At 37.4% G+C, this 15,238-nt stretch overlaps 1 protein-coding gene across 5 annotated transcripts in view; it reads left to right on the top strand.

Moving 5' to 3' along the window:
• Positions 1–262: 262 nt before the first annotated feature.
• The window catches only part of pot1 (protection of telomeres 1 homolog), a 57,368-nt gene continuing 42,392 nt past the window's right edge, over positions 263–15,238 (top strand). The window contains exons 1-4 of one of the 5 annotated variants that reach the window (XM_082541672.1): positions 263–681; positions 8,688–8,825; positions 11,491–11,563; positions 12,640–12,737. In XM_082541672.1, the coding sequence (XP_082397798.1) occupies positions 625–681; positions 8,688–8,825; positions 11,491–11,563; positions 12,640–12,737 (366 nt within the window). In that variant the 5' untranslated portion in view covers positions 263–624. Of the gene's footprint in view, positions 682–8,687; positions 8,826–11,490; positions 11,564–12,636; positions 12,738–15,238 lie in introns of all 5 variants that reach the window. The other 4 variants (XM_082541674.1, XM_082541671.1, XM_082541673.1 and 1 more) reach the window with 4 other exon arrangements.

Raw genomic sequence — 15,238 nt, 5'->3', positions numbered from 1 at the left:
ATCCGGTCCCGTACCAGCAGACTGAGAGACAGCTTCTTCCATCAGGCCATCAGACTGCTGAACACGTCATAGACACCTCAGCTTCACTACTGGAACTTTAACATTATGCACTCCATACTGTATATAAATGCCACTTGTTTTGCACATTTTCAACTCTGTATATTTTATATATTTTATTATTATTATTATTATTATTATTATTATTATTATTTTATTTTTTTTACTATTTAATTTGTAAAAATGTGTATACACACACACACACACACACACACACGTAGGAAAATATTTAGTATACACATCCAGAAATGCATACACTATTATATATTGTACATATATTTATTAGTTTCAGGTTGGCCATTCTTGTATTTTGCTCGTTTGTGTTGTTGTGTTTGCACATCTCTGTTGCTTGTGGGGCTCGCACACAAGAATTTCACTCGCATGTGCTGTGCCAGTGTGCCTGCACATGTGATGTGACAATAAAAGTGATTTGATTTGATGTTTAAACACAATTTGATTTTTGATTTTCTTTTTTTTCAAGACTGACTTTGATTTTGACTTTTCTTATTTTTTCAAGCATTACGTCTTTGATCATGTTTATGCAGTGCCCTGGGTTATTTTCTACGCATGCGCGTAGCAGAATCAGCCTGTCAATTCGAAAGCAAGCGAGGGAAAACTGCTGTGGTAGGTTTTTCACGTTTATTGACAGCGTGTATTATGCTCTTTCATTATAATGACTACTTCAGATTCGTTTTCGGATTTTCTTTTATTAACTTTAATTAGTTTGCAGATAGTTTGTTCGATGGGCGTTTGACGTCGTTGTACTTATGAAAAAGCGTGTGTTGCGTTTTCATAGCGTTTTAGTTTCTTACTCACTTGTAAATACGTACATCATACACAGCACATGCCCAGATGTTTTAATAACAAGCAGACTGCATTCTGGAGTTCGACCGACATCTAAATTAGTAGTATTATTTACGTAAAGAAAAGCAAGTTTATTTAGATCCTCTTTGTCTTCCGCGTGTCCACAACTTCTCAAAGTTTAAGCCATAAACGTGCAGCATTATGTGTCTAATATTATCCGAAATTCCCAGTACGAGGTATATATTTATAAAAAATATATGTATAGTATCTTCTGTTTCATTGCGTTGTTGTCCAGATCAGCAAAATTTAAATTGAAGCATTTCTGAGTGGAGTTTGGTTTGGGGTTATTTGAAAAACAGAACTTATTTCTCGCTTTTCCTTGTTTTCTACCTTAATCCATCAGGTTGCAGGGTCAATAAGAAGTCTTTAATTTTCCTTAAATAAGTGCTAAATGGGTTATGAGTTCGTGTTAAACTGGTTATGGGTTCACGTTAAACTGGATGCTAGCAAAGCTGCTAGTCTTTGTGGTAGTGTTTGCTAGCTAACGACCTCGTTAACAACTTAATTCCCTGTGACATTAGTTGAACGGAAGATAATATTACAGTACAACAGCCCGTTGTCAATACCCAAGTAGGCAAGTTTGTACTTGGTAAGTTCACTTGGAAGTCCAGACTTCCGAGGACTCTACACAAACTTTACAACTGGAAGCGGGGAGTACTTGATGACGTCACAGCTCTGCTCAGCTCACAGTGTGTTTTTACTGCCACACTCTTAATTTTATTGTGATCAATACTTACAGAAATTCCTCTGATACGCCTAATCACTAGATTTCTTTAAAAACAGTTTATTTAGGAAAGTGTTTTTAATCTCTTTGGCAAAATGCTTGGCTATAAAACAGCCATCCATGTGAAATTATTGGGAAAGAGTTCAGTAAAGACTCATTATTTACATTGGTGTGATCTTAGAAGATGGTAATGAACTTTATGCCACTATACTGAAATAAATATTGAATAATCAATATTCATTTTCAAGTAACATACGTATTTGTGTAACATACATGTAATTATAATCTTATACACCTCCACCTATTCTTAGTCTTATTCATAACCATTATTTTATTATTATAATTTGCCTTCTAACATCCATAGAATTATATGCTCTTTTATATCATCTATGATCTGCTTCATAGTGTCTAACAAACTTCATACAGTTAAGCATTAAGAGTCCCTACAGGACTGAAGGATAAACTTCATCTCTCTCAATAACACATTTGACCTGTATACATAGCTCACACTATGTATTGAACAGAAAAGAAACAGATCAAATGTTACAATTACTTTATATCTTATACTATTATTCCTAGACTCTCAAAACTTACATTAAACAGTAGGTATTAACAATAAAGTTGACTAAATATTAAAAAGATGTAATTTGGTCTTTTCCAAAGAATAAATTTGCAAATATACTGACAGTTCTCCACGGAGACATAAAAATTAAATAAAATACTCAGTTATGAATCTTAACTTTAAGCTCAGGCAAACAGATTTCGCTCAGGGAAAAATGAAACACTGACATAAACCAAACATTGATTATTAGCCATAATTTAAGTGAATTATATATTTTTGCAAATGTTGTGCTCCTCTCATCATGCATATTGAAAAATAGCCTATGCGTACTGGCATTCTTGAAGTAAAGGTGCAAAAATTGCATTTGTTTCTTGTAGAGAGGAAAGCTATGCTCCTTTGCTCCTTGTTTGTCATGAAAACGTGACAGAATTTGAATGTTTGGGAGGAAGAGAAGAGTAAACATATGTACACAATTCGAATGTGGTGTGTTTAAAAAAAAACCCAAAAAGAAAATATGACACTTTTTAAACCTTTTGGAGCAACTCTCACTGGTAAAGACACAACAGACTTTAAACTGTTATATTTTACTGTAGCTACTACTGTAGCTTTATGATATTTAGTTAAGAAATACTAAAATAATTTAGATGGTTAAATTATGACTAAAACCAAATGACACTTTAGTCAAAAGACTATCATTAAAACTAAATTAACATTAGCTGTCAAAATTAATACTACTAACTTGTACAAGAACTGATGACTCAGTGGAAACAAAGAAGCTCTAACTAAGAAGCTCTCTTTAGAGGTTACCTTTTCTGCTGCTCCTGGCAGCAGCGATGACTGTTAAATTAAAAACCAAGAATATACTGTCTGCTTATTCTGTCTCTTTAGCAGTAAGTGGTTCTTCATTGTTGGCTAGCTGCATTGAAAGGGGAGAATCTACCTGTTAACCACAATATTTGGGTTTGTTTATATTGTATATATTTGTTTATAGACATTTTAAATGAGGACTGTGGACAAGAGCTGTTTGAGCGAGTTGTGCGCTAGTGGTTCACAGGACCCACAAGCTGAAGTTCAACACTGTCCCCCTTTTTTGGGGGGTTAATTTTTGGGGTTTGTTTCTGTCTTTTTCACTGAGTTGATTGTTCTGTCACAAGTTAGTTAAGATAAACTAAGTATATTAGCAGCAAACAACCAACCGAGTGATGTCACATTCAATACTGGCACAAACTGGTGCTACAGATGCTCTAAAAATGTTACATTTAACCCTTTTTTAAATCCTAGCTTCATGGACAGTGTTAAATTGATGAGAGTATTTTTAGAGTAGGGGTTCATAGTGTAAATTAGCCTTAATACATGTAGTGTTTCATGGACACTTTAAGATGCACTTGATTTACTGTGTTTTGAGTGGTTGTTACTGTTGTATTGACTTATGACATATGACTGTTCAGTTGGAAGACATTTCTCTTCTCCAGGATACGGACTGTTTCTGTTATTAGCATTTTATTAACTAATGCACTATTGCTTACAAAACATTCCACCAGGTGTGTGGCAGGCAGCATCTTCCTAACTTCAGCCATCTATCGGATTTGACTCCCTTTGGCAGAAGTTTCACATTGGGGAAAATTTGAAGTTGATTACTTTTACAGAAGCATGGGTTGGCTATTAACAGACAATGCTTACATTGTAAGTGCCTTATGATGCACATTTATTGTATTGGTTATTTACTTTTGAGATGGGTAATTATTCTCTGATTTTATTTCTGATTTGAACAACTGTTGATGGAATTACAAATGTAAACACAGCCTATAAGAAATTCTATACTTATTTAATTACAATTGAGTACTTACCTTGTATTTTGTTAATTTTACATTGTCCCTACATTTTAAGAAAAAGAACTGATGACTTATGAGAGAGTGGTCCAAACTGTTTAAAATTACATGGACTATAAAACTCTGAGTCACTGACCTAGGCCTTTAGGTTAGATATGGAATTTTCATTAACATCTACAGCATTATAATGTCTTGTTTTCAGCAGAATAATATTTTTCATAAAGCACAGGGCAAGCTTCAGAATAATAACATGCTCGCTTTTCTTCATTGCAGCCACCAGAGAGTAAAGTGAATAGTCACTAGGCAGTTTAGTAGTTAGTGGTAGTCCCTAATAATAAAACATTCTCAAAGAAGAAACTTTGATAATTTGATAATGTATTTACAAAAGCAGGAGTGCGCCTATATGAACTTGCACATATATGTGACTGTCCCTTTCCCCTCTTTACCACAATGAATCTAAATTTTGTAGCAAACAATGAATAACTGTTCCCATTTTACCTGGTCTTATCACTAAATATTTGTGAAAGAGCAAAAGAGCTCACTCATCCTTTTTTACCCACCTGATGGGAGGAAAAGTCAAGTTCCCCAAGGCTTTTTAAGTGGTGACCACTCGCTGTGCCATAATTTGCATGGTGTGTGTGTCTTGTGACCTGCTGCTGGACATGCTTATGAGACAGTGAGGACATTTTACTATCATGTGGCTGCAGCTTGATGAAAGTGAAGAAATTAACAATTTTAAGTATTAAAACCAACAAAACTAAAAATTATGTGTATATAAAATTTTAGGGACTTTGTCAAGTGTATGTATAGTTCAGGGCATTTTGGCTTTGGCTTCCTCTGTATAATTAGCTTGTCTCCCCCACAGACATAAGGAGCAGGCCCAAAAAGATATCAGAAAAGTCAAATGAAGATAACATTAATGGAATCATTGTTATCTTTCTAAAAAGACAACATAGTGTGACTGTGTGTCTGTGTTTTTCTTTAAAAAAGAGGAAAGGAAAACTGCTTCTACTGCTGTATTGTCTATATGCTCCCAGCACATAGCTTTCCAACATTATTTTGCTTTAATATACAGTATCACTGTATATGTTTAATATGAAATGAATTAAAAGGGCTTCTCTATATTGTAAATCATATTGTTGAGATTTTTAGATACCCTGGTATAGCCACCTAAGCGTAGGTTGGTCTGCTGCTTTTGAACCTGCTAGCCTCCATCCAGAAATACTTCTGTCTATTGACCTTGATGTCCTTGACCTGTCTCATGCCAGGTTATTTACCAGCTCAATAACCTGTGCATGCAGTGAGTGTGTCTGTTTCAAAATGGTTTGGATGAGCTACACTGCTGTTTAAATAGTGATTTGAAGCTACATAAATTAAAGCTGAGGCTTGGCACTTTTAATATAGTATTCATTTCTATACACAGATGCTCAAATTTGTTTTTTATAAAGCACATTTAAACGCAACTCACTGACCGAAGTGCTATACAAAAGACAGAATGGATAAAAATAAATGAGCGAAATGATAAGACAGAAATCAAATGCATTGTAGTAGGTGCTAAACTGATAAAGGCAAATCAGACAGACTCAAATGCCAATGAATAAAAATATGTTTTAAGTCTTAAAATACTGAACGGAGCTGCTAGATGGTTCACTTTAATCATCAGATTGCTGTTTGTTCTTGAATAGATCATTTTAGTTCAATTGCAGCTTTTTTGAGACAGATATCACTTTATACCAAAATTGGGCTAAAAGGGACTTAAAAAGCTTCATAAAGCTCGGAGAACTAAAGAATCTAAAAATTATTTTACTTTTTTGTGACGAATGGCCATTTGATTCATTGTTAATTTAAAAATAATAACTAGAGCAAGTCAGCAATTCAGTGTCTGGTATCAGGTTATACAATGTGTAGTGAAAAATGATTGTTACTGTTATTTTTTATTTAATTTAGATTTTGGTTGTGGAAAAGAATCTTTATGTGAGTTGGCAGGAGTGGATGCGTCCAGTCTTTCCCTGCATGTCCACAGAGAGCCCATGACTCACTACTGGAGTGTAGTTTTAAGTGATTTTTATAAACTGTGTTCTTTCATTGCGATTGTTGTCAACACACTTCATGTGCTCAGCACTCAAAAACGGCTCCTAACTTGATAAAAGCCCCTATAGGATACAGTGTTTGGCTCAGTCATACTTCAGTAAATCACAATGGCTTATGAGGGGGGCCAGTCAGTACCTATATTATACTGTGTGAATACTGAGCATCCTCCCACCCCAGCAGTCATGTCTCCAATGCACTTCTGCCACACTCTGTTTATGGTTCAGCGGTGAGCTGGTATTAGGTGGTTCATGTTTGGGGTTTTCAGTGATGCTCTGAGCAATAGGAAGGCTGTTGTCTAGATGGGATGGCAATTCCTACATTTGGCAGGGATCAGCTGTTGTCCCGGTGCAGCTGACTGTTGGCAGCCGGCTGGTGGCCTCTGTGTTGCTTCTTTGTCGGTGAATCCTCCTCCTGTCAGAGCAGACTGAGGATGACTAACAAGAGTAGCTGTATGCAGCTGTCATTATGAACTCATCACAAAGCTGCAGGCCTGTTCTTTCATTTGTAGGAAATAAAAACAACCAACTATTTAAATGCATTTAGTTTATGTAGAAAAGTAAAGGCAGTAATCACTTTTAGGAACATCTCCTCTTGACTTTTATTGTTCTTTTTAGAGGTGATGCTGCATTTGTTGATAGGCTTTATTTTGTTTTAAAATATTATTTTCAATCCAGTTTGGGTTCACTTAGTTTCCAGAGTAATTTTACTCATTTGTTTAGTGTTATGGTTTGAAAAATGGTTGGCTTTGTGGACATTATTTGTTTTTAAGTCTGTTGTATGAAGGTTATTTGTCAGGCTAAGATTTAGGAAAATCAGATTTTTTTTCTAGTTGAAAGTGCTAAATAAGTAACTCAAATAACATCAACCCCCTCATAAATTTTACCATTCAAAAGTAGCTGAAAATCTGCCAGCACAGCTGCCACTCCTTGTCTCGCGAGACTGGACGGGTCCTGGCTTAAAGTTTGCTCAGCTTTGTGGCAAAGGATAAAATAACTGCCAATGGGAGTATATGATGCCTGACGTTGCTGGTAAATGGGTGTGAAACGGAACAAGTAAATGCATTTATGAACTCAACCCATTTTGACTTCTAAAATCCGCTATTTGCATACCAGAGTTTGCTTGTAAACCTTGCGTACACCATAAAGAAGAGCGCGCAGTTTACTCTTTGATATTTTTACATGATTTGTAGTGGTGTGCAGCATTAACCAGTTAAATAAAAATTATGGACTATTTTTTGGTGTTTGAACTAGAGGTGGGAATCACCATACATCCCACGATACGATATTATCACAATACTTAACGCACAATACGATATTATTGCAATTTTTTAAAATATTTTGTGATATATATTCATTTTCTCTAATATCAAAGTCTCACACTCAGTCTTTCTCTCATTTCAGTCAGTTTTATTGTTGACAAACTGAACGGTTTGTATTACAGTCTAGTCCAACTTAACTGAATGCAACCATCTGGTATAGCTATTCTGAACTATGCAATTTATGAAAACTATGCAGCCCATTCAGCAACTGAAGAATTTGAAAGTAAATTAAAACAAAATATAATTTTACATTAAATAAAAAAGTTTTAAACTTAATTAAAATAAAACATGTCTTAAATTAAAATAAGTAAACTGTCATGTTTATTGCTGCCAAAAAACAAGTTAAACACATTTGGACAGTGTCAGGATTCTTGCTCAGAAAAAGGATCAACATGCTCTGAAGTCAGAGCATGTTCCAGTCCACAAAAACTTTTTTGTAACAAAATATCGATTTCTGCTGTCCCTGTATCGATACATGATTAGCAAACAAAATATCATGATACTACACAGTATCGATTTTTTCCCCCACCCCTAGTTTGAACTGAGTTGCCAGATGAGTAGCCCTGCCACAGGCCAGGCTGATGAACCTACAGGTGTAGGTGAGCCTGTGAACACAGAGCAGCTCTGAACTCATGAATAAATCACTCATCCTACACTAATTCAGGCCTCAAGCTCCACCCCTTGGGTTTAAATCAGAGAGTTTTATTTGATGGTGTTTTTTTACCCTTGTTGAGTTTCCACCTGACTGAGCAGTTGAGCACACGCTCTGCTGAACAGCTCGTCTGCCTCGCAGGCTGTTCCTGCTTTGCTGTCTTCTCTTGGTTAGGGTACCACCAAGGGACTCGCCAGTCAAATGTGCTTGAGATAAAACTAACCAGCTCTGACATGAAGCAGCATGTTACCTGCTATGAACAGGGCCAATACTTTTCCTGGGTTTTTCTCTGAAATGCCTAAAAGATTTGAATCCTTCTGCTGTACTGTTGACATGGATCTGGTGGTACCTGTCACAGGTATGTTCAGGTAATGAGTTGTCTGTGGTAGAGGAAGGTTCAACCAGACTTTAAACAAACTGATCACACAGTGGATCAGTGTCTGTCAGCTGCTGCAGGTTCTATATTCTTGGGCGGATGACACATTCAGGTCTGAAGCTGCTGACATTCACTTTTGTCAACTGGATTGGTGGCAGACTGGAATTATACTAAACTTGTCCTTTTTTATTTTATTTAATTTTTTCTATCTCAGCCTCTCAGGTCTCACCTTGATGTCATGCCTGTCCATGTGCTGTTGGAGGGTACGGGGCCTCAGATACCAGCACATCTGACCAGGATTCCCATCTCTCTCATCACCACCAGCACAGATGTCACGGACAAAATAGTCAAGGTCTGTTACAGCAAGCCTAAAAGCAAAATATATAAAGTGCCCATGAACGTGTGTGTGTGTGTGTATGTACACAAATAAGATCTGTGTGTCCCAAGCAATAATGGCTTTGTACTGCTCTAGCAGAATGAACATTGTGTGATGATGGTAAATGGCCTGGTTCTTATATAGCACTTTTCTACTCTACCTGAGCATCTCTCATTGTCACAAGCACTTTTTTTCTACATCACATTGCATTCTGTCTAACATTCATACTCCGATGAATGCATCCGGTTAGTATCTTGCCTAAGGCATGCAGACTGGAGCAGGGATTGAACCGCCAGCCTTCCAAGTAGCTGCTTTAACTCCATAAATACAACCACCCAGACTCACCCAGTATAAAAACCTGCAATCTTAAAGATTACATAAAGGAGTTGACATCGTTTGTGCGCAAAGCATGTATAGTCCTAACTCTGGAAAGTGTATTAATGTAACTAATAGACTTGACCTGGAAGTTGCATCTGAATTTATTCATATGTGCATATATCAGTGTTTTATATCTATTTAAATTTTTATGATTGTGGCTCATGAAAATCAAAAATCAAGTATCTCAGATTATTAGAATATTTCCTTATATAAACCAGAAATGGATTACAATATAGAAATGTCAAATTTCTACAAAGGAGTATCAGGGCCACTTTAAGAAAAGAATATTATTGATCATTTTGAGAATAAATTCAGTTTAGTTGTTAAAGTTGAGTTGTAAAGTTGTAATTCTATTTCAAGAAAAAATGCTATATTAAAAAAAGTCGAAATGCATAGATTACTGTTGTTGTTGTTTCAAGCCAAACTGCCAGGGGCGCTATAGCCTCTACAAAATGCCTTGTGTAGAGAGTTAGTGAAACAAATTGATCAGTCGTCTTGTGATACAACATAAATATTCTTTATTGCACAAGGTGTAACCATTGATAGCCTTGCATCTGTCCACTGCCAGCCATTTCATTTTGGACAAATTCTCTCTTCTAATTTTGCGTGTGTGTGTTCCCCCCCCAATCTGACCAGGCGCAGCTTTTTAAACCATCTTTTCAACGTCCATATATTGATCACTACAATATGTTTGTGTGCTAAAAGAGAAATCATTTCCTTTCTTGTTACTAAAACTGGTTCTGAAGTAAGATTAACTCAGAGAATGTAACCGTGGCGGCTTATGTTGGAAGAACAGCTGTAATCTCTACATTTTCTCTTTTTTCTCAATAGCATTTCAACTTTAATCTCAAAATGATCAATGACACTTCCCCGCTGTTTTTCTTTCCCTTTTTCTTTCTCCCTTTTCTTTTCCCCAGTGAAATCTGTCCCGTGTTTAGCAAGTGAAAATAAAATAAAAAAAATCAATAAAAGCAAAGGTGAATCAAATAGACCATTACGGCAAGGCTGGGATGGTCCATTTGGTAAAGTAAATCCATTGGGCATCTTTCTTTGCCTTTAGACAATAATTCTGATGGCAAAAGAGCCAAATGCGACAGGCGAAAAAAAACAAAAAAAAAACAAAAACATCAATGACAATGTTTTTGTTTTTTTTGTTCTTTTTTAAATTGTGACCCTAAAGCTGTCTGTATGTTCATCTATATACTTGCTACTTGGTTGGGACTCCTTTTCCACAAATATCTACCTCAGTGTGGTGTGCCATTACCTTGTGGCACAGCTGAGATGTTACTAAAGGCCACGTTGCTTTGATAACGGCCTTTAGCTCTTCTTTATTTTGAAGTTGACATTTACTCATCTTCCTCTTGACAGTACTCCATAGAGGCCCTGTGGGGTTTAGGTCATGCAAGCTGGCTGACCAGTCAGGGTAACAACATGGTAGATATGGTAGAAGTTTTGGCACTGTGGGCAGGCACCAAGTCTTGCTGGAAAATGAAGTTGGCATTTCTATAAAGCTCAAATCATCACAGACTGTGGAATTTTGACACTGAATTTCAAACACCTTGGACTCTAAGATGAGAAAATAGACTGTTGCTCAGTGGTTCAAAGGCTTTTCAGATAAAAGTAAATTGTACCTCTTCAATCTTCACCCAGACTCCAGGACCTTGATTTAGAAACAAAATCTACAAAGATACTTGATATTAGGAATACAACAGTGGTAGCTCCTTTCCTGAAGAAGCCCCTTTCTGTACGTGGTGGTTCATGATGCACTGACACCAGCCTCGGTCCACTACTTATGAAGCTTCCTAGTTTCTTGAATTGACTTTTCTTGACAACCCTGTCAAGACTGAAATCATCTCTGTTGCCTTTTGACCTTTTCCTAGCACACACTTCTCTTCCAGGCATGTTTCAATCAAAATGCTTTGATATAGCACTCTGCCAACAGTCAACTATAATGAGAAATAATTTGGAATTATTAGAATTAAAGAAAATAAGACCTGAAATGTATATAGATAAGGTGACAAGTTCAGAGTGCATTTTTCTCACTTTCTAGCTTCCAGTCCCCATCTTTTCATGATTTAGAGCACAGCAGTGATATAAGCACAATCACCTTTTGTCCTCTGGCCCATTTCTCAAGGTCTTATTAACATTGCTTGGTTTTCAGATTTGGCTTTGATATATTGACAGGAAATTTTGCAGAACGTCAGTCACAGCAAAATGCTTTTGAGTTCATTTTCACATCAGGATTTTTTTTTTCAATTTACAGGGGAAAGTGGTTCACAAGGGGCCGCTAGTGCCATTGAACAATGACAGTTTTATCCTGAAGATGGTCATCCAAGGTAATGTTTAAACAAGTATTAGCTGTCCGTCAATAAATTCAAATATGTGTGTGTTTTGTCATGCCTTTACTTACGGTTCCCATTACCTTCCATGTGTTTATGATAATGTGGTGGTTGGTTATCATGTCAAAATTTAGTTTCGTTTAGAGAGACTTTTGCACTCGACATTGTGTATATAAGTGTTTGCGTTTTATTTTATTTTTTTCATTTTATAATTTGTTTTTAAGTAAGACACTGTTTAATTACATCTGACTAAACAGATTTCTTGTGTTGTCCAGCAGTCGATTCAGAATACGAAGAAATTTAGTTTATTATCGCACACACCAAAGAGAACTAGTATACCCTCTTTAGGCATCTATTACAATAGTTTCCCAGTGTTAGTTATAACTAGTAATTCAAGTAGCCTAATAGTGTAGCTCTAGCTATAGTTGCTGTACATAATATAAACTATCAACTGAATTTTACCATGAGACCCATGTTCTTCATCTTTCACTGGGCCTGAGTTCAGTGTTCTCATTTGGAAAAGAGTGGATTTGCTCACTTAGGGTTTTGAAGTTTCTGCCTCAGGCGGAGGAGTCCACATACATTATCTCAGCTTCCTATTCATGTGTAGAGGAAGAGTGGAACAGAAGATTGAAAAATGGTTTGATGCAACTATATGAATTTGGTAAAGAGCAGAAAGCAAAGCTGTGAATTTACAGGTTGATCAGTGTTACTACTGTCACCTTTGCCCACAAGCTGTGGGCATTGACCAAAAGAAAAACAATGCAGATGGAAGCAGTAGAAATAAGTTTCTTTCAAAGTGTGTCTGGACTAACCTAAGCGTTGGGGTGAGAAGCTTGCCCATTTGTAAGCGGCTCAGAGTAGAGCTACTGCTCCTCCACATCACAAGTTGAGGTGGCTTGATCATGAGATTAGGACACCTCCAGAATGCCTCATAAATGTGGTGTTTCAGGCATAGCCAAGGACTATTGGCTTTTGTACTTAGACTGCAGCCCCTGCAACTCGACCCCTTGAATTTACCTTTGCCCTTATCCTTTCCAGTTTTAACACATTCGTATGATGTTTTCCAGAAGAAGATTCCATGCTGAACAGCTCATCTCAGAACTCATCTGTCAATGTTGTTTTGTTTGGATCACTGGCCAAGAACTTCAGTCAGTCTGCCAACCAAGGGGTAGGTCTCTGAATTAGGGCTGTGCAATATGACCAAAATCTCATATCCCGATATAAGAATTCTATCGTCCCGATAACGATATAAATCACAAAAATGTAACATTTTCTGTAAATTCTGTGAATCTCGGGCAGCTCGACTTGCGGGAAGTGTTTCCAGCTGCGCGTCATGTAGCTGGAGTCGAGTGTTTTAACCGATGCATGAAACGATACATTTTTAGACATAAGTTGTAACAGCTGCCGTTTTCTTTGTGAGTATTTATTACACGGCGTGCTGCGGGGAAAAGCCTGTTCTAACGTTTGAGTCTAAGGTTTATTTTTTACCACCTGCCGGCTCTTTTTTACTTCTCATCCGTAAATAATCTGCTCTTTCACGTGATTCAGTTTATTTTGAAAAGTCTCAACAGGATCTTGAGCTTTATTATGAAAGGTTTATGTGGAACACAAACAAGCGGAAACGCGATGTTGTTACCGTCATTGTTGCTAACAACAACACATAAAAACAGGCGCTTGTCTGTCAGTAGTGTGGTTATATAAAATATAAGAGAAAGAGAGAACTTTAAGAAATTAATATAGCCACTACAGTGATCATCAAAACGATGAGAAAATATTGCCGTAAACATTTTATTTTGCGACACCACGAAACAAACGATAGCGTAAAATGAAACGATAGATGTTTTTTTTATCGTCATCCGATATATATCGAACAGCCCTACTCTGAATCTTCAAAACTAAGTCATTTTAGACTTTTGTCTTCACAAAGCATCAAGGCTGAATGAGATGGAGTAATAAATGTTGCATTTTAAACTTTGTATTATTTACTAGGGGTGGGGGAAAAAATCGATACTGTGTAGTATCGTGATATTTTGTTTGCTAATCATGTATCGATACAGGGACAGCAGAAATCGATATTTTGTTACAAAAAAAGTTTTTGTGGACTGGAACATGCTCTGACTTCAGAGCATGTTGATCCTTTTTCTGAGCAAGAATCCTGACACTGTCCAAATGTGTTTAACTTGTTTTTTGGCAGCAATAAATAATAATAATGGATTGGATTTATATAGCGCTTTTCAAGGCACCCAAAGCGCTTTACAATACCACTATTCATTCACTCTCACATTCATACACTGATGTAGGCAAGCTACAGTTGTAGCCACAGCTGCCCTGGGGCAGACTGACAGAAGCGAGGCTGCCATATCGCGCCATCGGCCCCTCTGGCCAACACCAGTAGGCAAGTAGGGTAAAGTGTCTTGCCCAGGGACACAACAACCAGGACAGAGAGCCCAGGGATCGAACCGGCGACCTTCCGGTTACAGATGCGATTCCCTAACCCCCTGAGCCACGGTAAACATGACAGTTTACTTATTTTAATTTAAGACATGTTTTATTTTAATTAAGTTTAAAACTTTTTTATTTAATGTAAAAAGTATATTTTGTTTTAATTTACTTTCAAGTTCTTCAGTTGCTGAATACCGTACAGTTGCATACCGTATTATCACGACCATAAGACGCACTGTACTAAAAGGCGCAGTCTCAGTTATGTGTGCCATTACTGTATTTAACACACACATAAGGCGCACTGAATCATAGGGCGCATACAAGTACCGTATGCGTATTTAAAAATAAAGCGGGAGCAAACCTGAATTCAGTACCTTACTCACATTTCTATTGCCGGTAATCGTCATCATCAACAACACACAAGCATACAAGTGTGCATATTTAAAAATAAAGCAGGAGCAAAACAAAGTTTGGTACTCACATTTTTATCATCAATCAAACCCATCAAAGTCCTCATCCTCTGTGTCTGAATTGAACAGCTGCGCTAAATCTCCATCAAATATGCCAGGTTCACTTTCTTCACTGTCAGAGTCACTTTCCGTGCCGTGCGGCTCCTCGGAAACGATGCCGGCTTTTGCGAAAGCTCGAACAACAGTGCCAGCAGACATGTTAGCCCAAGCATCTACAATCCATTGGCTGCCTTCCACTCTTGGTGAAACTGTGGTCTCCATCGGTCATCCATCGCTCCCAGGCCGCTCGCAGCCTTACTTTGAACGGGCGGTTCACACCGATGTCCAGCGGTTGGAATTCCTTTGTCAGGCCTCCCGGAATGACAGCAAGCTCACAGTTCCTTTGTTTCACTAGTTTTTTCACATCGGCTGTGAGATGGGCACGCATAGAGTCACAGATTAAGAGCGATGGTGATGCGTGGAAAAAACCACCTGGTCTCCTTACATACACCTCCCTCAGCCACTCTTTCATCATTTCCTCATCCATCCAGCCCTTTTCATTTGCCTTAATGATGATTTCTGCTGGAAACTTCTCTTTAGGCAAAGTCTTTCTCTTAAAAATCACCATAGGCGGCAGTTTCTGTCCATTAGCATGGCAGCCAAGCACAACAGTAAAAGAAGACTTTTCGTGCCCCGTTGTGCGTATCGCTAGCGTGCTGGTCCCCTTCTTCTCCACAGTGTGACTCACCGGGATGTCAAAAGTGAGCGGGACCTCGTC

Source organism: Aulonocara stuartgranti (genome assembly GCF_965226115.1).
Source record: "Aulonocara stuartgranti genome assembly, chromosome: 7".
Classification (NCBI taxonomy): domain Eukaryota; kingdom Metazoa; phylum Chordata; class Actinopteri; order Cichliformes; family Cichlidae; genus Aulonocara; species Aulonocara stuartgranti.
This window is presented reverse-complemented; position numbering and strand designations above follow the sequence as displayed.